This window comes from Scomber japonicus, chromosome 3, assembly GCF_027409825.1.
Source record: "Scomber japonicus isolate fScoJap1 chromosome 3, fScoJap1.pri, whole genome shotgun sequence".
Lineage (NCBI taxonomy): Eukaryota > Metazoa > Chordata > Actinopteri > Scombriformes > Scombridae > Scomber > Scomber japonicus.
Genome location: NC_070580.1, coordinates 22,299,726 through 22,326,248, shown reverse-complemented (window position 1 = coordinate 22,326,248; position 26,523 = coordinate 22,299,726). Strand labels below are relative to the sequence as shown.

The 26,523-nt window shown below is 41.4% G+C and overlaps 1 protein-coding gene across 1 annotated transcript in view; it reads left to right on the top strand.

The window, feature by feature from the left end:
- Positions 1–26,523, top strand: part of foxj3 (forkhead box J3) — a 78,112-nt gene that overhangs the window by 33,814 nt on the left and 17,775 nt on the right. The window contains exons 2-3 of the mRNA XM_053315282.1: positions 368–856; positions 25,853–25,927. Of these exons, the coding sequence (XP_053171257.1) occupies positions 536–856; positions 25,853–25,927 (396 nt within the window). The 5' untranslated portion in view covers positions 368–535. The remainder of the gene's footprint in view (positions 1–367; positions 857–25,852; positions 25,928–26,523) is intronic.

The following is a 26,523-nucleotide window of genomic DNA, read 5'->3' as shown; positions in this document are numbered from 1 at the left end:
GTCGGAATTCCTCCTGAGCCATTCCCCCATTTGGCTGGCAGTTGTGAAAACAATTGCCTGGCATTTACTCTCTCTCTGTGCAGATGGAGTCCCAGCTATGAGTCAGCTTTGAGAGCAGCAAGTGGTGGAGAAAGTGGTGGGCTTGTGATCTCCAGCGAATGCACAGCGAATATAAGCATACCGTACAGAGACACTTGGTTTTTGATGTACAGCGAGCTGTTCATAGTTGTCTTCTCCATTACATTTCCTCCTGTGGCTGTTATCTGCAGTACTGTTATATACATATTTGTTATTTCCATTGTTTAGTTGGTTGTTGTAACAAAAAACAGTTGACTGATAAAGACATGTCTTTCTCCTCTTTCCCCAGAGTTCACCTAGAGAAGACGCCATGCTGATGTCCTGAGCTGAGGGAGCCCCGATTTTATCCTCAAGCCGTCATTCGTCTCCATTTGTTATTCCATACCTGGTCCTCTCTCCATCAGTCACCGAGCTCCAACAGCATCCACCGTCACCTCCTGTCCAGCCTGCCGTCACCATGACGTCGGAGCTGGAGAGTAGCCTGACCTCCATGGATTGGCTTCCTCAGCTGACCATGCAGGCGGCCATCCGCAAAGCGGACGCCCAGAATGCCCACGGGCCTGGCATGGGCAAGAAAAGTGCCCTACTGGATCCTAACACCACGCTGGACCAGGAGGAGGTGCAGCAGCACAAGGATGGCAAGCCGCCCTACAGTTACGCCAGCCTCATCACGTTTGCTATCAACAGCTCGCCAAAGAAGAAGATGACACTGAGCGAGATCTATCAGTGGATCTGTGATAACTTTCCTTACTACAGGGAGGCGGGCAGTGGCTGGAAGGTGAGAAAAAGAGACATCTGGCCTTTATTTTTTTACAGATATGGCAAATATAAAAGTTGCATTCTGGTCATAGTGGTGCTTTAAACAAGCACTCTGATTTAATGTCAAAGAAGGGATTACATATTATTTTTAGTGCTTTTGAAAGTTGAAATGGTATGTTGTGGCTTCTGCAGTGGCAGGACTACCTCGTGTGATTTCACTTGTGGAAATTCTTCTCTGACCTTTGTAGTAAGCTGTTGACAGTATTTTTAGAGCTGAAATTAATATTTCTTGACTTAAATCATTGTTTTGTGGGCACTGGGCATCTTAAACAAAGTGAGATGCCATTGGTAATCACCACTGTCACTTCTGAGAAAGCTTAGAGAGAAACTCTGAGTGTGCCAAATCACACTAAGTGCCTTACTCCTCCGAATGAAAAATGGTGCAGCCCTGAGAGAACCATATGAAGTGTAAAACCCTGGATTAATATTCAGAGAAGTGGCCCCTATCTGTGCGAACACAGACTAAATAGCCCATTCATGGGTGGTATTATTCATTGCAGATGCCTTGATAGGAGAAGGCCATTATGCAGAAGCAGAGAGCCAGTGCTGTGTCATCATCTCAAGGAGCCCATGATATACCGAGATGAAGCTATGCTGATTGCCTTTTAAAGGGCCCAGATGGAAATTGATATTAGAATGGGTTTTCCAATCAGTCGACGTTTATTGGAAATAGAATCTTAGGCACTGCTTTATTGCAGTCAGACAAGATGTATGAAGCCCATTTCCTGGGGCGACAAGATCTTGTGTGTGTGTGTGTGTGTGTGTGTGTGTGTGTGTGTGTGTGTGTGTGTGTGTGTGTGTGTGTGTGTGTGTGTGTGTGTGTGTGTGTGTGTGTGTGTGTGTGTGTGTGTGTGTGTGTGTGTGTGTGTGTGTGTAAGCATGTGTTATTATAAATGGATTGATTTTAGCTTTTGTGGCAAGGCCTTTTTTAAGGAAATGAATTGTTTTTATTTTGCAACCATTGTTTCCTCTTTTACCTTCATCATCCCTTATTTAGTTGTCAGCAGCACAGCAGTGTGTGCTGTCTGTCCCATTCTTGCACTGAGTTACAGGTATTTTCACTCGACACTGACGTCAGCCCCTCTTTTGTATACTGCCTACTTTCTTTGGCATTGAATTTAACCACTCATTGCATACACTTTCTCTAGATGCTGGTACAAGGTTGCAGCAGTTTTTTTGTCTTTGTTGGTACGTTTTAAGGTTGTTAACTAAAGATAATGAATAACATTAAATGTTAAACTGTAAATGTAAAACTAATGGCAAGTTTTTAAAGTCTTGTAGACATTTTAGATATGGCGAAAATGCAGCTGGACTGGTCAACAACACTACTATATTTTTTTAGATGTTTTTCTGTGCAAGAGTCTGTCAGCAACAGCCTATTTGGTAACTAACCAGCGAATGGGTTCAGTCCTCTTTAGGATTAACTGACCGAGGCAAGTTTCCAATATTGGAAGTTAAGCACGTATTTTCAAGCAGTGCTGGATCATGGCTGGTGGTTTGTTTTATTCTGTTTTTTTTTTCTTAATTCAAAACCATAAGGTAAAAGTTATTGTGCTTGTGTGAAATATACCTATAGGAAAGGAAGAAACCACATATTCAATTCACAGTTGCAAATTCTGGTCCGCAGCAAACAAAATAATCAGATTTAATATTAAGTGTGGTAATTCTGAGTTACTGAGAGGGATTATGTGGATTAAATTAAATTCACTTTATTTCAGTAGGATAATCCACTGAGTATCAATACTGCTCTCTAGTTAGTCCTTAGTACATAATACATAACATTCAATATTTTTATCCCATTAATTACTTCTGCCAAGGCCCATATAGTTTTAGATTCAATAAAATTAGGTGGACAGACAGGTCTTAGATCAAGCAACAGTTGATTACAGACTTTATTGGATTTCTACCTTTTTAAGAGTGTTATTTTTTTGTATCCATGGAGATGAAACTAACAGAGGTATAAATTGCTGAAATCGTAATGGTTTGTTTTCAGTTTCAGGTGTAGTGCAGGTTTGACGTAACTGAAATGATGTCTTAGGTGTAAGTTCAAGTTACAGGATTAGTCAGCGTCAGCGGAGATTGACGCTCTTTCAGTACTTTCTAGTTTAGTAATGGTTTGTATAGATCAACAGATTCTGGTCTAAATGTGGGCTGTAACTGTAGAAATACCCCTCACATTCAAAAGTGTGAAAAAAACCACATCACTCCAACCAGGATGCTGTACAGCACAGGAAACACTGAAAGAGCGGTTTGAAGATGTACTCGTGGGCTTCAGCATGCGTCATAGTTTTTTTTCTTCTCAGTTCTTGTTAATAGGGTGTTTTCCCTGCCATAGTTTTTTTCTGAGAATCTAAACAACTAAAATAATATGTATACAATTTGTATAAAATAATTTAACTGCAAAATATTTGAATGAAATCCAATAGTACTGTTTCCATGCCTGGGGCATTTGAATGAGCTCCAGTAGCTTTAAGTTTGTTACTAATGGTTTTGTGCTGATATACAAATGATATTTTCATCGATGCCTGGGAAAACTTTCTCTCCCAATCATCAGGAGTTTATTAGGAGCTTGTTCCATTGTGAGGGCTTTAACACCCTCAGAGATGTATCTTTGAAACACCTTGAAATTGTGTAATATGCATGCAGGAGTAACCCTCTTCCTGCACTGTGCCTATTACTATTCTATGAATCCACCTATAGTGTGACTGAGTATCTGTGTTTGTGTTTGTGTGTGTCATTAGTTGGAAGCAAGCATGCCTGGGTGGGGTGAATGTAGGTCGGATGTAGTCATCGCTCCTCTGTTCCCCTGGAGATGTCAGTCGCAGGAATTTGGGACTCTGCACACGCATGCGTCTGTTCAGTATGATAATGCAAGCTGTGCCGGCGAGATGAGACCGGGCTAATCCAGGCACCAGCAACTCATTTAATCATCTCAATAGAACTCCATTAGCCTGCGCTTTTAAGAAATATCAATAAGTGCTGTCAATAAAAACAGATAATTCATCAAGGTCAAAAAAATGTGAATGCCGCCTTCAAGAGTGCAGAATATGTGCTTCGCATCTATGAGCAAGCAATTAGATGATGCTTTTCTTAACACCCTCTCCAGCTCTCTGAGGTGCTTTTGATTCATTTTTTCTTTTTTGCAGGTTTGTCTAAGCAGTCTTGTGTACAATTCAGCAGCACATATACTGTAGCATCCGCGTCCCTCTGTTCTTTGTGAGGCAAGCATGGCAAGCTTTTTGAAGGTCTGCCAGATTGCTTAAGGATATTTCAGGTACAAAGATTCCTAAATACACATTTCCAAGAGAGGTAGAGGCTTTTGCTTGCAGCACTTTTCTATGGCGCAGTGTACTGTACTGATGAGCTCCTGATTATTCGATGTCCTCGTTGTCTGTTCACATCTGTTGCTCAGTCCTTTTCATCAAAGTCATTACAGGCAATGTATGATGGCCCAGTAACTCCTCTGAGATTAAAACATAAATGTAGGGGCGCGCAGGTGGTGGCCATACGGAGTCGACCCTGGTTCGAATCCCGGCCGAAGGTCCTTTGGTGCATGTCACATTTCCCTCTCTCTCCGGTTTCCTGTTTGTCTACTGTTAAATAAAGGTGTCTGTGCCGAAAAAAACTTTAAAAAAACAAAAACATAAATGTAAACAGTTTTCTAGTACTTCTAGGTCAGAAGAACCCATCTCTCTGCCAGAAGCGGTTCAGAATTGACCTATAGTATTACTTTAGTCTTAATAGCATTACCAGCTTTATCTTTGCTATAATCATGAATTTTACACTGACATTCCTAACCTTCACTTTATTATAGAGTTTTACAGTTTGGAAACTTGTAATTAACTCTTGCTGTATCTTTCTCCTATCACCTCTTTTTCTTGTCAAGGAGGCTTTCTTGCGTGTCATGCATGGCGATGCACTTTCTCACTTTCGCTACAACTGTTTGTGGTGCGACTATTGCATAAATGATTTGCAGACGTGTGGTTTCAACACACTTCAAGGAGATAGCTGCAGAGGAGGGGGTATACCCTTAGTCATCCTCTACCTGCGTACATCATGATGGGCGCAAGGGTAGAAGACCGTCAGAGCAGTCTGAACCAAGTTTAAAGGTTAAGCTTTCATTAAAATTACTGTGTTTCTTGATCAGTTAGATGGATGGAGTGTTGATCTTTAAGTGATGGATACAGTGTCGAGTAATTAATCGGGTCGGTATTATTTTCATTAAATTGAGTGATATGTGATATGATATCATAACTAACTAAATCAGTGTGGATGTCTTAAGACAAAGGCTTAAGATAACAAAAGTATTGTGTGATGGGAAATGTGGTTTCAAATTGCCATAAAACATGTGAACCATTCACTCATTCAGCCGAACAGTATATCCAAGGAATACATTTACTACTTTCATACATGTTACTACATAATATTGACATTTGCAAATTAATTATGCAACCTCAAACTAAGAATCAAATGCAGAATTCGGGTGTTACTAATTAATTTGATGAAGTTTGGTGGCGCACATTTGCCTCAATGCAACATGGCGTCAATGGTCAAGACACTGTGTTGGCTGGTCACATACATGCAAGACCACATTCCTGGCAGATAACTTTCCAACATGAACCACCATTTATTACCATATGAAAGATGAAACGGTTGCCGCTGTGATAGCTTTCCACAGTCTTAAAATCACGTCTGAGGATGAACTGTTGTGCATCTGATAAGCCTTAAACTTCACAGATCTAGTACTCAAACTGGACCTTTTGGATCATATTTCAGGTCTCATTGGCACCTGAAGAACAGCGCAGCTCCTTGTATTGTTTTAACGCAGCGTTGTTTTTGGTCTGAGCACCCGCTTAAAGATACAGTCAGCGATTCTAATTTGTCAAATTCAGTGAATATGTCCTCACGGCCCGCGAGCTATCCCTTCTGTGGGTGCACTGGGGTGGAAAAAAATCAGGTGTCCAATCAAAGCACTGGCTCTGTAAATGGGCTCATAAACACAGTGGCTTGGAACAAGTACTAGGTCATAGAGAGAGTGGTTTTGGCCAATTCACATACAAAGTGTTTTCTCACGAAACAGATAAGCTTCCATTTTATTTCTTGTATCAATCCACACTGAATCCAAGACAGTCTTGTGGAAACCCCCAGTGTTTTTTTTACCCTACAAGTCTGTTTCTGTCACTTTTAGTGAAGCATAATCTGAGGAAGCAGCTGTTTAAATCCCGCAAATGTCCTGCTCTGTATGTTTTCATGACCTTATTCACCTGTTAACTATTTCGGTTCAGTAAAATCCTGTCGTCAACCAGCCTGGTGAATGCAGTTTGTCCGGCCGCTGTCCTCTTAGCTCACCTGGAGCTGCAGCTGACAGACGACTGCTTCTGTGGACAGAGATGCTGAGAGGTGGAGAGTGGGGATGTTGTGATGACTGTTGTGCTCACATTACATTTTTTTTTTTTCTGTTAGTGATCATGTGTAAGAGATACAGAGGTGACATTTACAGCTGATCCAGTGTCATTTTTCTCTTTTGGTCGTTGACTTGGTAACGTGCCATGAATTTAAGGGGCGGAGCCTCTGAAGAAGCATAAAGAGAGGGGTATATTTAAATTTAGGGTTTAGAGTTGGCTTGTTGTATTTTAGCATTGTGAGGCAAATTGGTGTGTTTGAACAGGAGACGTGCAGCGGCTGTAAATAAATCAATGCACATATTAAAAAAATAACTGACGCAGAAAAACAAAGTAGCACGGGATATTTCTATTAACTTCATCAAACTAATGAATGTATCATGGAGCATGCATGCACAATGGTCTTCATGTGACAGCTCTTAATATTTTTATGATCTTTTCCTCCTTCAGTTAGGGTCAGGTGGGAATCCCTCCTGATGACGCGTTTCTCCGGGGGGAATCCCAGACCCCCGCCTGTTTTCACGCTGTCAGTGTGTGTAAAATAATGTTAATTCGACTGAGGCACTAATTTAGATGTTTCCTTGATACATGGCTGTTGGTTAGTGTTAAACTATGGATTTTTTATTAATCTTTATTGCGCTCTTGCCTTGAAGCCGCCAGTCTAAAAATATGAGAAATGAAGTGTAACCCCCCCCCCAGAAAAGAACAACATAAACTGAACCAGACCAAAAACCGTGACCCCAAAACCGTGATATCAACCGGACCGTGGATTTTGTGAACCGTTCCACCCCTACTTTCTCTAGAATGACTGACTCTACCATTAATCATCTGCATGAAAGTCTTCACCCTGACTGACTGTGTGCATTCCTTCTCCAAGCTTCTGCTCTGATCAGGCAGTCTGAAAATGTGGGACTCACCTCAGCACAGCTCAGCCAGAGACAGAGTGACAGTGTGTGTGATTTCTTGTCTGGTACATTTCCTGTGGAAAAAAAAGGGTCAGAAACGGTATTGAATAGACGACTACACTCAACGTTGACCTCCATGCTCATCTCAAACCTACTCCTGGCTTCTTGTAGGCTCACTTCAGGCAAAGTGTGTAAATTCCCCTGTGCATTTCTTCCAGGTGAAGAATGCCAAAGAAAATCTGGAGCAATTCTCAACCAGTTTAAAAATGCTTGAAATGTTTGCTCTTGAACTTTAACTGTTGAGGAGATTGTTGCTTCTGGCATGATTTTATTTTCTTTCTTTTCCACACCTGTGTACAGGAAAGAGAATTAACTGGAAGACAATGTAGGCTACTGTCGATTTCCTGACGAACATTGAATCTCCCACTGCATTTTCAGTGAGGTGCATAGCTTGTACATGATCTTGTTAACAGGGAAATATAGCCTTGGTCCGTAAATCGTCCAGTGTGCATAGATGGGGCACAGAGCTGCCTTCTGCAGCGGCCCTGGACCTTGCTTTGATCTCATTATAAAATGCAAATACACAGTACCCTAAACAGATCAAAGGTTCAACTTCCCATTGGATCTGAGGCTTAATAATAGCAGCCTGGAGCAGTTTTCTATTTTTTAAGAAGCGATTTGGGTAGCTACTGGTCCTCCAGGACATTATTTACTCTGGAGATAATGTTCCTGCCTCTGACTTGTGACTAGCCACAGCACAGAAAATCCCTGCTCCTGTTACTTATTTAAATTTTGATTTCAAAGATTGGTCAGGTATGAGCATTTGCACTTCCTGCCCTATCTCCCACCTCAAGCTCAGGTTTGCAGGGCCTGGAATTTGAAAGTGTAAAATTGCTGGGGTGCTAGACTCTCTGATACCTTCATCTACTTTCTTAGCCTGTATCATGATTACAGCGTAAAGCAAGCATTTAATTTTAAGCACTTTGCTTATACTGAATTTTTCAGCAGCAGTGATACATATTTAGAGCGCTACTCTATTCCTTTTGTAACCTGCGCACCCCACCTCTTCCAAGATTATCCTTTTTTTAAGTTCATAAATTTCTCTTTTCCAGTGCAGTGTCATGAACCTTGGCTGAGATACAGTCTGATGAGTGATGAGGCGATACTGCAGTATTTTTAGCACTTTTGTCTCATTCTGGATTCCTTTTTAATTGCAGAAACAGCAAAAGTGGCTGCGTGCTGGCCGGGCGCTGACTTTGTCAGGTGGTGGGAGGGGTAGTGATTCACTCAGCAGCCAGTTTGATCCTGCTGTGAGGCGGGTTCCCATGTCAGGAAGCTCCAGCCTGGCCACCCGCCCACCAGCCTCACCTTGCACCCGCCTACCGGCGCCCCACCGCTCACGCTCTGGCCCTCAGAGTGGGCGGGGAGAGCAGGCTGGCAGGCCTTGGCACGGATACTTTTTGGCAGGAGCTGCTGTCCCCACACTCTGCTGAGTGAAGTGCTGACTGCAGTGCAGAACATAATAGGCCTGAGGCTTCTATCGCTTCCTCTTGTGGCCTGCAGGCCTGTGTAGAGATGTTGGCTTCAATTTTACTTGAAACTTTAGCTGTCTTTTTGACTGTCACGGCCATGACCTCACAGTTCATCCAGTTCATCCCATATATGTGCATATATATATACACATGCATAACTCAACACCTACCTCACAGTTTTTGCTCAGTTAGATGTGATTCTGCAGCTTGTTGTAAAAGCTGTCGGCTATGGTCATCAATTGATTCAGTGAACTTCCTCTTTGTTAATGAGATCCGTTAAATTCAATACTGACTCACAGGACAGGACACACCACTTGTGGTGCTTTTTTTTCTTCTTTCTAAGAATCATTTATAATGCAGATAACACCGGATGATGGGCTCTTGATTCCTGCACACATTCTTAGTCGCAGCTTTTGAATAAACACTTAATCAGTTTGCATTGTTGAGACATGCTCTTCAGTTGGGGAAATTTGAGAGGTCAAGGACGTTGGGCAGTTGATGGATATTTTTCCTGCCATTTCCTGGTTAGTTAATGCTTGGCCTTTGTCTCAGTTGGATAGGGGTTTGGACATGAGAACTATAGAGTGAAATATTTAGCTGACTGGCATTAATGAGACCCATAAGAGTCTTTAATAACTGAGGAAAGGGGTCAGGATCTGCATTTATATATCTTTTCCAGAGCTGTCCATTTATGCAGTGACTGAGATCATCACCTCCAGCAGGCCGTGCCCTTGCTTTGTCACAGATCTGTAGCCTGAAGTGCAGTTGGGCAAGAAAATCACCCCGGTGTCACAGTTAAAGTTATGAACTGTAAGGAATTTGAAGAACATTTCAGAACAACTCATAACTGGAAAAATCATTAGCTCGTTCCTAGTTTCTTCAGAGGGGAAGATGAAGGGCCATAGGGAGCTGCTCAAAAACTCTTTAGTCATTTTTCTGTGGCGAGAAAGATTTAGACAAAAATAGCACCGCTATTGCTTTCCTTGTATTTTAACTTGGTTTTTCTATTGAGTGGCCTTTTGCCCTTGTATCATTTTTCTACTGTGTTTGCTGTTGTCTTTGTGTAATGCTGTGTATGTCCAGAGTAAATTTCGCTTTAGTTTAGAGCTTAATAATGATAACGTCTGTGAAAGTTGCCTTGCAATCATGGATTTTCACAGAAAAGACAGTTTTCAAATACTGCCTTGTCTTAAAAGCTCAACCAGTCATTTTGACAACATAAATTACATGTGTAAATGAGTTTTAGATAGTCAAAATATTTGCATTTTTGATTATAATGACAAATTATATAATTTTCACATACGTTTTACTCACTACGAGTGAAAATAAACCTTAACTGTATCATTTGTATATATATATTTTTTTTTATCATTTTAACATTATTATTACATTTATAAGATTTAGTCCCTGTATTCAAATACCATGTCATATGAGCTGGTCACATTGCCATGCTGAGTCACATCAATGGGGACATTCTGACCATATTCTGTTTAATCACTATTTTAACTTATTGCCTGCAATATATTAAACTGTAATAACAAAATAAATTCTAATTACATTCATGGCCTTAAATTGACCAACTAAGCTAACGACTTTGAAAATGTCTTAGTTGTACTCAGGCTTCTAAAAAGGTAACGGAAAAACTAAACTGAGCAGGTGCAGCCTTCAATAAATATTAAATGCTTCAATTATTTATCCTCATACACTCCATTGTTTTTTTAATAAGTGTCCATGTTATCATAACGACAATAACCTCTGAGGTGTCCTGTTACAAAAAACAAAGGACTTGAGTCATTTTCTCAGATGGACACTCAATCAGGTCTGGACATTTTCCAGAGTTGCCCTTTCAGACTTGTGGCACACATCAGGAGATCTGTGTGAGGCATATTAGAGAAAGCAGGAGGCAGGACATGACACAAAAAGTGTGCGCAGTCATGTAGCCAGTTTTTTATTTTGATCATAAATCACAGAGTCTCTTACTGTGCTTTGAATTTGACAAATTTGGCGTAAAATCTCATTGTGTCTCCAGTTAAACATTTTCGTTGCCATCTTTGTCTAAATAACTTTTCGTCTTCACCCTCAGATGTTTGTATTCTTCTGGTTTCGCGCCAGTCGCATGATAGAAACATCATCAACACGCCCACTCGCTCACTGTGAATTCTCCGGAAAATTACCTGCTGTATTCACACATGGGTGAACTTTGTGCTAGAGAGCTGGCAGGGTAAAGTCCATTTAATGTCTGGTCCAACTGATCTGGGCATTTGCATTCTCAAATATAACTCCTATGGGTAATATCAGGATAACTTTAGCATTGCAGTGCATGTGTAAAAGGGGCTTCATTGAAGGGGAGTCTGATATTTAACATTGTGGAAATATTTGACTCTTCCTCATGTATTATTTTCCTGTAGCAAGACACCCTGCCATGCATCAACACTTCTATCAGAATCTAATTGTCTTTGTATAAACATCTATTGTCAATATCAGCAGCTGTTGTCTGTAAATGTGCTTAACTCACCGCAACAATCACCATTCAGTCTGAATAGCAGGTTACCGTTTGTGTATATTGAGATTACAGATGGTGCCTTTCTACATAGCCTCTTGTATGTGCACTGATTCTTTGCCCTGACAGGGAGTGGGTGAATGGAGAGGGGTACGCTGATGAATTCTGTCTGCTATAAATAGAGCTCAGTCCTTGGAATCAGTCTTTAACACTGAATGTAAGCAGTTAAATTCATCTCAGCTGGGTTAGACCAGCCACTGCCGGACAGAGTTGTGTTTTTATACATTATACATTTTATTCACGTGTTTATATTCCTTGTATGATAATTCCTCTCGTGGTATGTTCCTTATACCCTTACCAGACTACATAACATGTAATTTTCACAACCCTTTTAAGTAAACAAGGTGTGATTTAATATGAACAAATATCTTTTTAATATGAGTGTGATTGATGATTTCTTTTTCTTCTCCTCATCTTTTCTGAAATGTAATTAATAATATTCATAATTAAGGTAGTCTTCTCTTCCTCAAGAACGCTTACCTCCTGTGAAGCTTGTTGCTAATTTATCTGCCAGCACTGTACCGTGCATGCCGCGTTTCCCTTTTTGGAAATGAAAGGGAAAAAAGGCTGCAGGACTAATTAGCAGAGGCTGGAGAAGGATCTTTTAAAAAGTCTACAGCAACCTGAGACTGCTGATATGGTCAAAGGTCTGTAGCTGACTGAGGTAAACCCTACACTGAATATCCACTTAGTGCAACTGGGAGCTCAGCCACTGGTCATTCATATCTGATAGGAATTTTAAAAGGAGCAGACCGGCCCTGATGATTAGCATGTTGATAAAATCTCCACGGCAAGTAATTATCGTGAGAATACGTCTGGCTGATGTTGTTCCATTTCATCTTTGTTTTAATCCACACTTTCTCTTCTCCAGCAATTATTTAACCCCCATCACCTTCTGTGTCAGTCTCCCACAGCTAATGGCTCCACTCTGCTGTTCACAATCCCTGCTTTTTTTTTCTTTTTTCTCTCCTTTTTTTTTAAATGAAAGGCGAGCAGCCATGTGTCTCAACAGGGCTCTGCTGCTGCCTGGCATTAAATGCTACTTATTGATAAAGATGTCACCGTGTCGGAGGATATGTAGGAAAAGGGTTTTTTGTCCTCTGCCTTGTCAGTGAAGCGGGATGGCTGTCTCTTATCCCAGAGAGATATTTGATCATCCTGCTGGTGCGTCCTCAGTGGGGTCAGCGGCCTGTGAGAGACAGAGAGACAGTGACACAGCTGTGGCAGCCGAGTGGAACCAGTGATGGATGACATGCCAGAATGGGCCACGCTGCCTTCACAGGCGCCTGTATTGACAAGCACAGCTCTCGCATCTCACATTCAGCATTAGCAGGGCTAATCACGGGTCATGCTGGCCACAGATGTGACACATGAATATTGCTCCTGTAATTGCTCATTTGTCAACGTCACATTCCCAAAGAGCAGCTTTTACGCAGCTACGTTGTTGAATGAAACTTGTTGTAAAGGATAAAGGTAAAAGAAGCATTTCGCACTTTGTACCCTCATGCAGATTCAATATGGCTACGTTCACACTACAAGGCTCAAGGGCCCAACTCTGATCCTTCTTTTTGCCTCCAAGTGACTCACATCTGATTTTTTTTTTAAGTGTGAACAAAACAAATAAGATTTTTTTCATATCAGATCTGGACCATTTGCATATGTGGTCGTACAACTGAATCATATCCGACCTCTGGCTATGCGATCGCTGTCAGAGCGGTCAGATTGAACTCTTCTGTTTTTTTTAACATCTCACTTCTCTACACATTTGTATATTGGTCAATGGAGAGGAGAGGCAATTTCAAATTTGTTGGACATTAATGGAGAAGTTTCTATTCAAGCCAAACTGGAAGGAACTTGTTATTCTTGTACACATGCGGCTCACATTTCAGTTAAATCTGCACATGCACGACTGTTTAGGACCTTGATAGTCTTCATACCGCATACATGTGGCTCAAAACCATGACTGTGAACCACCAACAGAAAAAGATAAAAACATCTGAAATGATCATTAAAAGCATAAAAGCATTGCTAGTGTGTAAGTGGTGGGGAAACAGACTAAAACAGATATTTTTAGGGCCTCTTTACAAACAGTAGGGATAAACATGATGACCAGTTCAAAATTATATTCATTAATTTTCTTATGGTGAAGGTTGCATTCTGTGTCACTACAAATGTGTTGGCTCCTTTCTAGTAGTATGTAAATTTGTGTGTGTGTATGTCTGTGTGTGTGTCTGTGTGGTGATTATAATCCAAACCCTGGCTCTAAGCCCTTCAGCCTGTGCTCCAGCAGCCGCAAGGCCACTGCCTCTCCCCACCAGTTAATTGCATCTGAATTAGTCCATTAATGTGGCCGTGTAGAGGGATGAAGGGGTGCATGGAGGTGTCTGGCCTCTTTTGACCACTGCAATGTATTATTAATGGGTCAGCAAGTCTGGCAGCTCTGCATTAACTTGGCTAATGGACTGTAGGGTGGGTCTGTGATTCCCTCTCAGAAGGAAATCAAATCTAATGCATATTATAAAAAAAAGCTTTCTTAAGACTTTTTTCATAGTTTGTTAGTAAGAGCAGCGGTTCAAAACAAGGCTTTGCTTCTTGTCTTTCCTTTGTGGATTTGCTCCTTGTTGACACGTTCCTGTGCTGAGTCCAAGGTTACACTGAGTCATCACCTCGTGTGTCTATCATTGACATGTACAATCATGCTCTTTACTAATGAAAAACTAAGTATCAGATCAGATTAATATGGCGGTAAATTGCTTACTATACTACTGCTTGAGTAGCCTTCAGGCTGAGTGTATTCAAGAGCCTGTGGATGAGTGTAGTTAATGTTTGTGAGTTAAGTAACAAGAGTGCAACTAAGAAAATGAAGCTTGTTGATCCGTTTGCTCCTAGACACCCACACTTTTGATATACATACTAGCCTTTTTCAAAACAGACAGCAGGCGAACAATGCATGGTTGCGATGTGAGCAACCAGAGCGCTGCTTCTGGTGAAGAGGTTTTCCTTCAGTAAGAGATTCAAATGTCATATTTTTAATCTGATGCCAAGATTTCTTTTGTTACTCCTCAGCTATATAAAACGGGAATGTTTTGTGTGTTATTTTCCTACACAGAAATAATAATTATAATACATTGTATATACAGTTATAGTCATTATTACTTTGTTACCAGTCAGCAGTCAAAAGAATATGACCATGTAAAGACAGAAGGTTAAAGAAGGCATGTGAGGGTTTTATTTATCTGCAGACTGAGGGTAATGTGCATACTGAGCAGAAGCATAAGCTATATGATGTTTCTGTAGACATGCAGCAAAAATAAAAGGTCAAAATGTCTGTTTTTCCTTTGCTCGATACAATGTGTTTTCAGTAGACTTGTTCTGTTTTGCATTTTATCCTCCCAACATTGCATCTTCCAGCTTTAGTATTTAGACGTAAAATTTGCTCCCTGCAACCTAAGCCTAAAAAGAGAAGAATGTACATTGAAGTGGCACATGAAAGACTTTCTGTGCCGTTGCTTAATTTGTCTAACTCTTAAGTGGACAGTTGGCACTGCCCTGTCACCATTAGTAGCTGCAGTCAGTTCTTCATTGTTAGTGGGCACTGTAGTCAGCAGGCTGCTGTGAGCCATTGTCAGAGGATAGCATCAGAGGCTCTTCTTCTGGCTGATAATTAAGTGGCGTACTGACAAACTGCTTTCATCAGATCCCTCATGTGGAACTGAGAGCATGCGAAGGCTTTCAGGGAGGATAAACCGGAGGACGTCACTTTGCCTCCAATCTTTCATGGCCTTGTGCTGCCTTTGCAGTAGAGGAGGAAGGGAGAGAAAAAGCGCCCTGTGTAGCACAGGAGAAAAGTGCAGTCTCAATTTACAGAGCTGTGCGAAGCAGCTCTCTTTGCTGATATTGTCAGTCTGTACTGTACCAGTTTCCCAGTTTGTCTCGAGTGACCAAGCATACAGTATGGGCTACGTCTTTTTCCCCATTTGAGAATCTGTCAGTTATTTTTTTTTTTGTTTCTTTAAGGCTGATGTAACTTGTGATGACTTGAGGCTCTGAGTGCATGAGAGTAGATGTGGTTAACGGAGTTTGAGCGAGAGAACACTGTTGTGACAGTTATCCCCTTAAAACATCAAATGTTTAGTCACTATAACCTCCCAGTACCCAGTTATACATCATAAAATCAAGAGCAGGATCAATGTTAAATGCTGAAAGCTGACTCTTCATGTTTCGATTATAAACTTGTGTAAACTGTTGGCTGTTACCACTTGTCTGATTCAGACAGCTTTAAAGATAACTTCACTTTTTAATGTGATTAGATTAAATTATAATATATTTTAATTGTCATACATACCTTTGCTGTATCAGTACATGTATCAGTACATTTATCTAATTTTCCAGTTATCTAATTTTCCAGTTATTTCCAGTAATTTTTAAGTTATGTGAAGTTAATTTAAAACAAAAATACTGATTAAAATGTATTTTCAGTGCCTGGTGAAACAAAGGATTTTACTTTCCCTGCTCATCCTTTTTTATCCATATGATTTTTATTTTTCTCAATGTAATATTTCTTTAGTGTAATCAGAAATAGTTTTATTTTGTTATGTCTAGTATAATACACATATAACTATTCTCATGCTGTTTTCAGCACTATTTGATGCCCACCTTGGATGCAGTGACCTGCTAGTAAAGTGCTACTGGGAACATCTGACCCGCTCCCAGACACTCCTGGCTCAAACACAAGGCTGATTTTCTGATTTCTGCTGGTGGATGTTGCACACTTCCATTTTATTTTCTTTACTTGATTTTAATCTTTCCATGTCTCAACCTTTGGTTCCAGCCTAATCTACTATGGTGTATTGACTGGTTTACTGTTGAATGGTTTTATCTATCACTCAATCCTGCCAATTTTCAAAGAGGTCCGTGCCCATCATCGTTTTTCCCTCAATTCTTCTTGGTTCATTGCCAATGACAACCCTGTCGAAGGTCAGAGATGCTCTGAAATAATCCACTTAAAGGAATCATGCTTCACTTCTGCATGCTGCACCGTGCAGTAGTTTAGCAAGTGTAGCAACACCAGAGGTTGTACAGAGCGCTTTGACTGTGTGCGGTTTGGCTCTGAGCAAGAGAGAGTGAGAGAGAGAGCGGCAGAGGCACAAATATCTGCAAAAGAGAAAGAAAGACAAAGACAGATAGCTCTCTGAAGGACTGTGATCAAATAGGCCTCATATGAGTGGCTCAGGGCTTTTGTCATAGTGTGACCTGCCATTCAGTGTTGCATTAAGTGAATTTTCCCCCCACAGCTTTTCAAATCTGCAGTGACGGCCTCCCAATTTATAAGGGGGAGGTAGGAGGGGGGGTGCTCAAATTTTTAAATGCAGCATTCAAGCCAGGGCTGTAACATTGAGTGCACCTAGAAAATAATGCAGAAGTTGTTGTTTATTTTTTTATTTTTTCCCTTGAATGGCTGCAGGTCCATTCCAAGGTTGGCCTTAAAGCAACAAAGCAGCTAGAGAAGGGAATGTGGATGCATGTGCCTGAGAGAGATTGAGTTCAGAACATTTATATTGGAGCTTTTGGTCTCTAACCCCACTGCTTCTGTTGAAAAGGGAACATCCTTGGTGCAGCATTCATAAACTTCTAATATGCCACTAGAGAACTATGGGGGTTTTGTGTTGGCTCAGCCTATTGTCTGAGCTCTATAGGATGCGGTATCCTTGGATTACCCTCCGCAAAATTACTTGGCAGATAAAGCTGGATTGCTTTGCTTACTTGGTGTTGTGGAGGATTCCACACTATCTGAGTAGGCAGGTAAGCTCAACGTCTTTTACTTTGTCTTTGCAGATTTCTTTGGTTAATGTGTATACGACTGTGGTTAATAGGTAGACAGCTTGGTTCAATATGGCCAGCTGTAGTTCTCAGGGATAGTCTTAATGTTGCTGTAGACATCTATTAACTTAGCTTTAACTTATCCAGAGTAAACGTTTGTCCTTACACATGTGTCCAAGGTAGCTTTCTTCCACTCGAGAAGCACATTTTGTACCTGCAGCCTCCCCTGTCTATCCTCTTTACCTTTCCTGCAGTTTGGATGTATGGCGCTGGCCTCTGGAAAAAACACACCTGTGGAGACTGATGCAAACCAGTGACCTCAGTTGTCATCTCAATTGGCTCCCCTGTAGTTGCAGTCGAACTTTAACAGCTTTAATTCTTTTTTTTTCTTCCTTTGTTGTTTTTATTTTCATTAATTGCAGCCTCTAGCTCTAACTCAAAAAAAGTCCAAGCATTTCACTTTTGCGAATGTTCTGAAAGGTTTTTTGTTGCCACCACTGATCTCAGTACTCCTGATAACATGTTCTTTTGGAGTCCACACATGTAATCGCTTATCAAGCTAATTTCTCTCTTGCATGTATTGCCCTCATTATATGAGCCTGCCAGTGAAAAATGGGTTTAATTTAGCCAAATGCTCGCTGTTAAGGGGTGGGGGGGTGAAGAAAAATACAATTTCCCCATAGTGTCATCTCCTTTAGCTGTTGAGTTTTAATTACTATAATACCTCAGTGTGCCACACTAGATGACCTGGGTCTACATTGGAAAAGCTGGTGATCATTTTGATTTTCTGGTTTGCCCATGTTCTTTTGTTTTACATCATAAGCATAGACATAGAGCTATCCAAGCACGGTGTAACAGGGTTATTATATTTATGACAGATTTCACCTTGGCATGTATTTTTCTGCAGCGGGCGAGCAGACCGTTCATGTTTTATTAAAACTAAATACAAGTGAGTAAAGATCAGAGACTAAGGGGTTTAAAACCTAGCATGCCAACACATTACTACTAGATGCCAAGGGAGGCAGATCAAATGCCTTTGAAGATGGTTAAAAAAAAAAAATCAAGTTAAAAATCGTTATAGTTGACTTCATTGGTATTTGAGTGTGGGCTTTTGGGTCTCTCGGTAGCTTTGCTAGATGCGAGAGCTTTGCGGTTTGTTGGGCGGTGTGTGTTGGCAGACTTCTTGAGTCTGACAGTATGGTGTCGATGGGGGAGGGGTTGTAGCTTTCAATAAGACTTAAGTAGTAATAAATAGAATTAAATATGGCTTTAATTGGTGTTTTTTCTAATTATTTTTGGCATGAGAGGTAAAGAAAAACCTACTTGTGAGCTGATAATCTAAACTCTGACGTGGAACTTTTTTTGTGCTAGTTGAAACAGGAGGTGACAGTTTTTAAGTGTGCAAAGAGCTGCAAGTGAAGCATACAGCGCTGTGGTGCTCCTTTGTCACCATACAGCAGGTATTCATTCAGTCAGTCAGAGGAGCCTCATCCTGGTGGCCTCCAGGGTCACAACTCTCACAGCTAACAGGATTAAATCATATGTTGATTGTACCTGGACGAACTTACCTTTCTGTACCTGTGTCCAAACATTTTTATTTATTTAAAAAAAATTTTTTTTTTTTTTTTTTTTTGAAAGCAGTGCCTTGCTGAGCGAATGCTGTGGCATCCCACATGCCTTCCCACACCCACTACAAATAGACAGCGAAGGTGCTACATTCCGTGGCCTCGGTGCAGATCCCCGAGGCTGAGGAGTACGTTCTGTGTTGGTGGGCATGTCACAGGGTCCATATGAAATAACAAAGGCCTAAAAATACAGTTATCTACGTGTGTGTGTGTGTGTGTTGTGTGTGTGTGTGTGTGTGTGTGTGCGTGTGCGTGTGTGTATCTACAGATTCAATCCCTGTTTCCTATATTGTGTGTGTGCTTGCTTGCTATGCTCTTCATATTGCTTCTTACTGTCACCAATTCTTTCTTTCTCTCTTTTGTTCCTTTCTTACACATTTCTTCAATCAAAGTGTAAATGAATGATATATTTACTATTGTCCAAATACTTGAAAACATGAAAATTATAGGATTTTGTTTTGAACATTTATCTCCATGGGATGAACATGATTTGAACATTAATTTTCACCATGTTCATTTTAAATATCTTATCGTATGTTATTGTTCTGTAGGGCTGCAGGTAACAATTATTCATATTATCAATACATCTGTTTCTGATTCACAAAAAAACAAGATTAATTAAGAAGAATAATTTGCAGGTTTATTGCCAAGTAGGGTTGCACATACAAGGAATTTTCCTTGGTGCTGTTCAAAAAAATAGAAGGAAAGAGAAAACCGTAAATACTACAAACCTTTCTGTTAGATGTCAGAAATGAGTTTTCCAGAATTGTTCGACCAGGAAACCCGAAAGATTTTCACTTTAGTGTTCATTTTAAGAAAAGCAAAAAATCCTCACTTTCTAGAAGCTGAAAGCACATTTGATAGACAATTAATCAGTTATCAAAATATTTGTCAGCTTTTTTCTCTCACTCGACTAGAAGATTAATCCAAATAGCTTCAGCTCTTATTATCTGATAATTAGGGCAATATTAATTTTGTAACCGTCCCCACTCTCTTGGATTCATTTTCTTTGAAGCAGTCAGTCTTTGAGTGTAACGTTTGGATTTTAATGTTTCTTCCTCTAGTTTTGAGTCTTCTTATTGATAATAGTTTCTACTGAAACATGGTTCTAATTCTTGGCATGTTTTTGAATAAGAAAACAAAGCAAAATACAGTATGTTGAAGCAAAAGCCGCCATTATTTTCAGCAGGTTAAACTATTATCACTTTCTTTTGGTGACTGTCAGTCTGTCTTAATTTTTTTCTTGCTGATGTTGTCGGTCACATTCATTCACTCATTCACTCATTCACACAGTGACCTGTTCTTCCATTCCCCTCTCCATTCATCCATCCAACAGATCATATTTCTGTATTTCTGAACAGTTTTAAAGCATCTATCTCAACAGTGGCTCATGTCTTTTGTATCCCTCCATCATTCAGACTTGCTGACAGGTCAATTAGAGGTTGAGGTCCTGTCCTGCAAGCGATGGTACTTGCCAGCATGTTTTCTTTGGTTCATCTGATTATTCATTCTCCCCTCCTCTGTACACACACTCTATACATGATATTAGATGTGGCAACGCAGGCCTGTGGAATATTTTTACTTGGCTGATTTCTTTCACGCGAAAAGCCCTGTGGTACATTCTGTCTGTTTTTTTGTAAATGTGAAAAGACACATTGATTTCATACAAAATGGGATAAACTTAAACCGGGAGGGGAACTGTAATTGGACACACAATGTCACCTAAACTAAAATTGCCTCACTCTGAGCTAGTAACTGTAGACCCTGTTGCTTTTCTCACCAGACCTACGCTTTATTTGAAATGTAAATTGAACTCAGGAATATTTTTTACTCTCAGATATGTGCCTTTATGACCAGCTCCTGCAGTGGAGGTCATTGTAATGTTTAACCACTGGTACCCGACACCGTTCACCGCTGCCTATTTTCCCACACACTGCAGTACTAGGGCGAACACTTTGATCACAAAGGCAGCAAATCCAGCAGCATTTAAGTTCCTCTCCATTTGGAGTTTAATCTAAACACTTTAAGAGCACCTCTAGGTCAGCTCAGACTCTCACTTGGCTTCAGGAATGCTTCAAGTAAACTCACTACTGAACCAATACCTTTGTGTTGCTTTTTATTAGTTGTGGGAAATATAATAGTGGGCTGTGTATTGTTGGTTTGAGCCCCCGCACATTTTATTTTTCCTTTATCCAGAGGCATAAAGTTGCAGGAAGATGGTGTGGATGTGGGAAGGCCAGGAACCTACGGGGGCATTGATTTTATTCACGTTTGACGGCAGCGTGACGCTTCCTCTCCCCTGGTCGCCGCTGTTAGTCCCTATGTCATAACTGGTATGTGTGCATACATGTGTCTGTCCCAGAGTACCGAGTTCGCTCCCTTGGGTCCCTGACCGTATGCACAGGGTGCCTCCTCCTCCCCAACTGTGAAGAGCAGGCTTCTGACATGGCCTGTCCCTTTAGCTCACTCTGAACGTTTGACACGCCGAGCACAGAGGTCAGCCTGACCTACTTTCCCCTGGCGGCCCTTCTGCTGAGCTGTAGCGCTCCTCAGCAGGGGGGGCAGAGAGGGCGGAGCTGCTTACGCCTCCACTGCTGTCCTGGTGTGTTAAATCACCGCCATTTGTTAGGAGACACGTTCCAGTGTGTGCGCGTGTTTTTTTAGGTGTGTAGGAGGCATCACACATACACAGACACACACACACACACACAGGCTTGTGCTGAGGTAGGATATGAAGTGCTCTGTGGGGGTTGCAGGTAGATGCTGGGCAGCACTTGGGCAGGACCCCTGCAGTGAGCTCTGTCTGACTCACTTTGTGTACCACTGTTCACACCCTCTGACCCCTTCTGCCTCTTTCACTTCCCTCTGTAGAACTGTAGATCCACTTACACCAACTTATAGCCTGCTGTCTTAAAGCAAAGACTTTGTATTCAGTCAGACTTGGACATTAAATCTAAAGAACTGCTGACATATTGTTAATATACACTGCAGTAATTGGCCTTAATTTTTCATTGGCCAATCATTGTTTCGCTCTCTCCTTTCTCTATTACTCGGCAAATACACCATGATCTATCAAACGCAACGACTGTTGCTGTCATCATGTTTTCCTTTTCTTCCTCTGCTGCTGTCTTAATATTTTAAAGTCCCTTTGTTCTGGTTCATCTCTTCCACTACAAATGACCCACAGCCTGTTAGTTTTATACCACAAATGTGTCTGAAGCAGTGGAAAGAGTTTGTTTGACACAATGCGGGACGTTCGGCGGGCACAAGGCCTGTCAGGAGGAGGAGAGAGCAGGCAGGCACAGTTCATTAAAAAGTAAACTTCTAATGTAGCGGCAAGCCTCGTCTGCTTGACTGTATCAATGATTTAGGCTCAGCAAAAAGGTCCTTAATGGATGGAGCCACCTTTCTGTACAAGTTCAGCTGCTTCTGTCCGCCTGGCATCAAGTGGCACAGGCACTCAGACCCACACAGAGGCTGCGACGGGGAAAATGGTTTAAAGTACCTAAGTGTGTGTGTGGCCATTGTGCAGCTCGCGTCACACACATCCTCCCGCTCGGATGTTCCCCTGTTGAACATGTCTCAGGAGTTTAGACTGGTTAACAGGAGAGCCTGGTATCTGTTTGTCACCATCCACTATGCATGATCACACTCTGCGTTCACATTGTTTTATTCATTTGAACTGATGTTGAACTGTGACGAGGCACAGAGGGGACAGAATGCGGCTGCGAGGACAAGGACTATATAATGAGGCCGTCACTGCAGCCTGCGCTAAGGGCCCAACCCACGAGCCCGATAGCAGTCGTGTACTCAGCGTTGTGGTCGATCACTAAGACCTGCATTCCTCTGGCTGCTAGATCATTATTACGTCGCCTCTCTCACAGCGTTTAGAGATGTGTGACGTCTTTGTGACTTTTCAGATATGATGCTACAGATTAGTTTTTTCTCCATCACAGTGTTGCACATCCTCACTTTGAAGAAAAGTGGCTATCATCTAGCTTGATTAAATTCAGACCACATAAGGGTTTTAATCGCAGTGCAAGCCTGAGAGCTCCAGTATCTAGTTTTAAGAGATCCGATAGCAGTGTGACTAAAATATATTGTGGTTTGAGATCGTTCCCTAAATGCATTCTGCTGTGGTTTTGACTTGTAAGAGAGGCCGTAATATTTATTGTCGAAAGTTTTTTTGAGCCTAATATTTAAAATTAGAAACACTACGTATTTAGAAGTGGCTTAGTTTGTAATTAGGGATATTTTTCATTTCTAGTTCTGAATGTCTTGTGTTTCGGTATAGTACAGCCTGCTGGAACATTACATGTGAGAGTTTTTTGTTTTGTTAGCCTGTCTTTTATGTTTTGTGCTGTTGTGCTTTGTCTGCTGCAGGGATTTAATTTCCTCAGTTCAGGTATTTGAGTAAAACTTCACACAAAATCTTTTGAGTATCGAGCACTTGCCCCCGTGGTCTTGAAAAATGGTAAAGACAAAATTTCATATTTTTAAAAACTGCAGCTATATTTTCCTTGAATTTGTTATATTGGACAATGGTGGGGAGATAGATTGAATCAAAATATTGTGCATTATTTTGTCACACTTTGGCTATTTACTGTACTTCTGGTGTAGTTTTTAGGTTTTTAGGCTCTTGAGTATTAATTCTATGAAACAATGACTTGTTTGTAACATGCAGTTGGACAGGATACTGTTGGATTATGATCCACAAGTGTTTCATTGGACAATTTGAAAGATTTTGTCTCCTCTGCCATTTTTACATGACATTAATTTAGCAGATGCTTTTGTCCAGTTTGACTTACAATGATTGCATTCAACCTTGATGGAAGAAAGACTCCCGGCTTGATCCCACCAGGCACGTCTGCGTAACGTTCCGACTCCGACATGTCTGCCAGAGCTGATTGCAGCCGCTCTAGTCAATACTGTTTCAGAAGCGGCTCTCCTCTCTGCTCCTCTAAACATATGTGCTTAGTGTATTTTCAATGGAAGCCACGTCAAAGCTGGGCAGGAAGTTAGACACAGAAACAGCATAGAGTATATGGTCAATTAAAACGGCTCGTGTAGACTCCTAATGGTATATCACCAATTAAAACAGACAAATAAAGAAACTGTTTCACTACACAGTTTACATACCCATAATAGAAGTACTAAAATCAATGAAAATCACCAAATGAATAAAATCAGGTTTAGTTTCGCTGCTACTGCAGTAATTACAGTAGCCTAAAGGCACTCGTTCAAATTTGATAAGGTTGCCAAAATTACTGTAGTGACTGCAACTGGCCCGCAGTCAAATTGCTCTGCTTCTGAAATACTTCCGGAGGTGTAGCACACCGTGTGGAGGACGCAACAAAACCACATCGGAGCCAGAAAGCGGCGCACACAAGCCTGATGGGATCCCGGTGTTAGATGTCATCAAAACCTGGAAGTGCTTCCATCTCAAACAACTAAAAGCTTGTTCAGTGCTTTTTAAGACATGAGATTTAAGTGTTATCATAGGGGATTGCGGTGTAGTCTGAAAAGGTGGGTTTTGTGCCGACTTCAGACGAGAGTTCATTCCATCAGAGCAGAGCCAAAAATGAGTAGAGCTTTGGCCAAAATATGTAACCACAGGGTCCTCAGAGTGACTGCAGAGAGCTGTAGAGGCAGAGGAGAGCAACGGTTATGCCAAAGTGAAGGATTTGATCTTGTAATGGAAGCAGGAAGGAGCAGTTCCCCCTGTCGGCTAGCACCAGTCTTGAACTTGAACCGGGTGCGATCTGCTAAAGGTACCCAGTGTCATCGTGATTACATTTTTGTAAACTGTAAACGAAATTCCTTGTGAAGGAATAAACCACAAACCTTTTGCAGCCATCTTTCAAGCCTATAGGGGCGAGTGTTTGATAATCAAAAGATAGATTTTGGGTTGAGTTTCACTTTCAGAAAATATTCCCCTCTGGCACAAGAACATAATTATTTTCACTATGGCGTCAGCTACCCCCTCTATATTTTCTATGGAGAATATTGTTAGACTTCCTTTGGATTGCATTGGCATTTCAGAGTGATTTAAGTAGCGAGATTGACAGCATTACAACGAGACTGTCATTATCATCCCTCCTGTGGTATAATTGCCTATAGTGTTGAACAAGCAGCTCCCATCTTGTGCACTTGGCGGACTCTCTCTCTCTCTCTCTCTCTCTCTCTCTCTCTCTCTCTCTCTCTCTCTCTCTCTCTCTCTCTCTCTCTCTCTCTCTCTCTCTCTCTCTCTCTCTCTCTCTCTCTCTCTCTCTCTCTCTCTCTCTCTCTCACACTCTCTCTCTCTCTCTCTCTCTCTCTCTCTCTCTCTCTCTCTCTCTCTCTCTCTCTCTCTCTCTCTCTCCCTGCCACTCTACTTATCTCCTGCATCCGTTAAACTCATCAGAGAATCCTAAAGCTTTTTAGTGTGGCCATCTGTCAATACCACTCCATAAAGTGGAGTGGAGAAACGTGTGCATCCATTGGCTCTTCTAAGCCCTCGGCTGGCCTGCCTCCAGCTGGTTCTGAGGGCCTTGCTGTGGCTGGTTAACCCAGGCCTGGAGCATCGCTCTCCAGCCCTTGTGGCTACTTCAGCCCACCTCGCCTCCCCAGTCAGGCAGCTGGATGAAACCTCCCTCTTCACCGCTGTGGAGTAGCTTGTAACACAGTAATGAGTTAACTTTCAGAATGATCTACATAATTTATTTCCTGCCCCCACAGGAGCCCGCTGGAGCATTAATTAATATCAGGCCCTGGTATCAGCATCCATCCCAGTGTGGGATTCCTTCTGGCTCCTATTTTTGGCACCCGTGGAATTCGATATGTTGTGCAACTAGAATGCAGTTTGTTGGACATTGATCAAAGATATTGCTTCCTGGTGGCTTTGTACACAGACTTTGCTGCTGTATGTGTGTAGAGGGAAATCTGGAGACAGTTGTAGGCCAGATATCATGCCACTGAAACAAGCTGACCTTCATGACAGCAGCTGTGAATGACTCTAAATGATAGACTCCAACAATTGTATATCCTTGTTGCTTCTGGCAATGATGTTTTTTTAGATTAACTTTTTATGTGTACACTCACCTCACCACTTCTTTCTCTCTCTCTGTTTCAGAACTCAATACGGCACAATCTGTCATTGAACAAGTGTTTTCTCAAAGTGCCTCGCTCCAAAGATGACCCAGGAAAGGTGAGACTTTTAAACATGAATTTGATAAATACCAGAGAAAACATTTAATTATGAAAAAGTACAAATAGAGAAGTATGTTTAGTTCCTGCTTAGTTCCTTCCTCACAGCTGGCAGTATTCACTGTTACCACATTTTTTTGGTTTGTATCATGCTATCTGTGGTAGAAAAATGTTACCTTTGAATAGCTGCCAGGACTCTGACAGTCTGGAAATGCATGGCATGCTCGTAATCTATTATGAACCTCCCACCCCCACAGAATTGCATTTCCAATGCAAGGGGAGACTAGTTTTTTGGACCAGCACAGACAGCAGATGTGGGTGAGGTGAAAAAAAGCCAAAGACTGGTAGAGATGGGGCCATAACAGGGTAGAAGTCAGGTCAAAGTATTTACTTGAGGTGTTAAATCTCCCCCACCCCCCCAGGAAAGAAATCAGACCTCATTTACTCTCTATTCAGCTTCTTGTCTCCCATTTTTTTCTGCTGTGTAAAAGGATTTATAGTCCAACATGGTAATTTGACATTTGAATCTCAGTAGGACCACCTACAGTTGCTTTTTCAGCCCGATTTACTTCACAATCTCCAGCGAAATCAACCTGA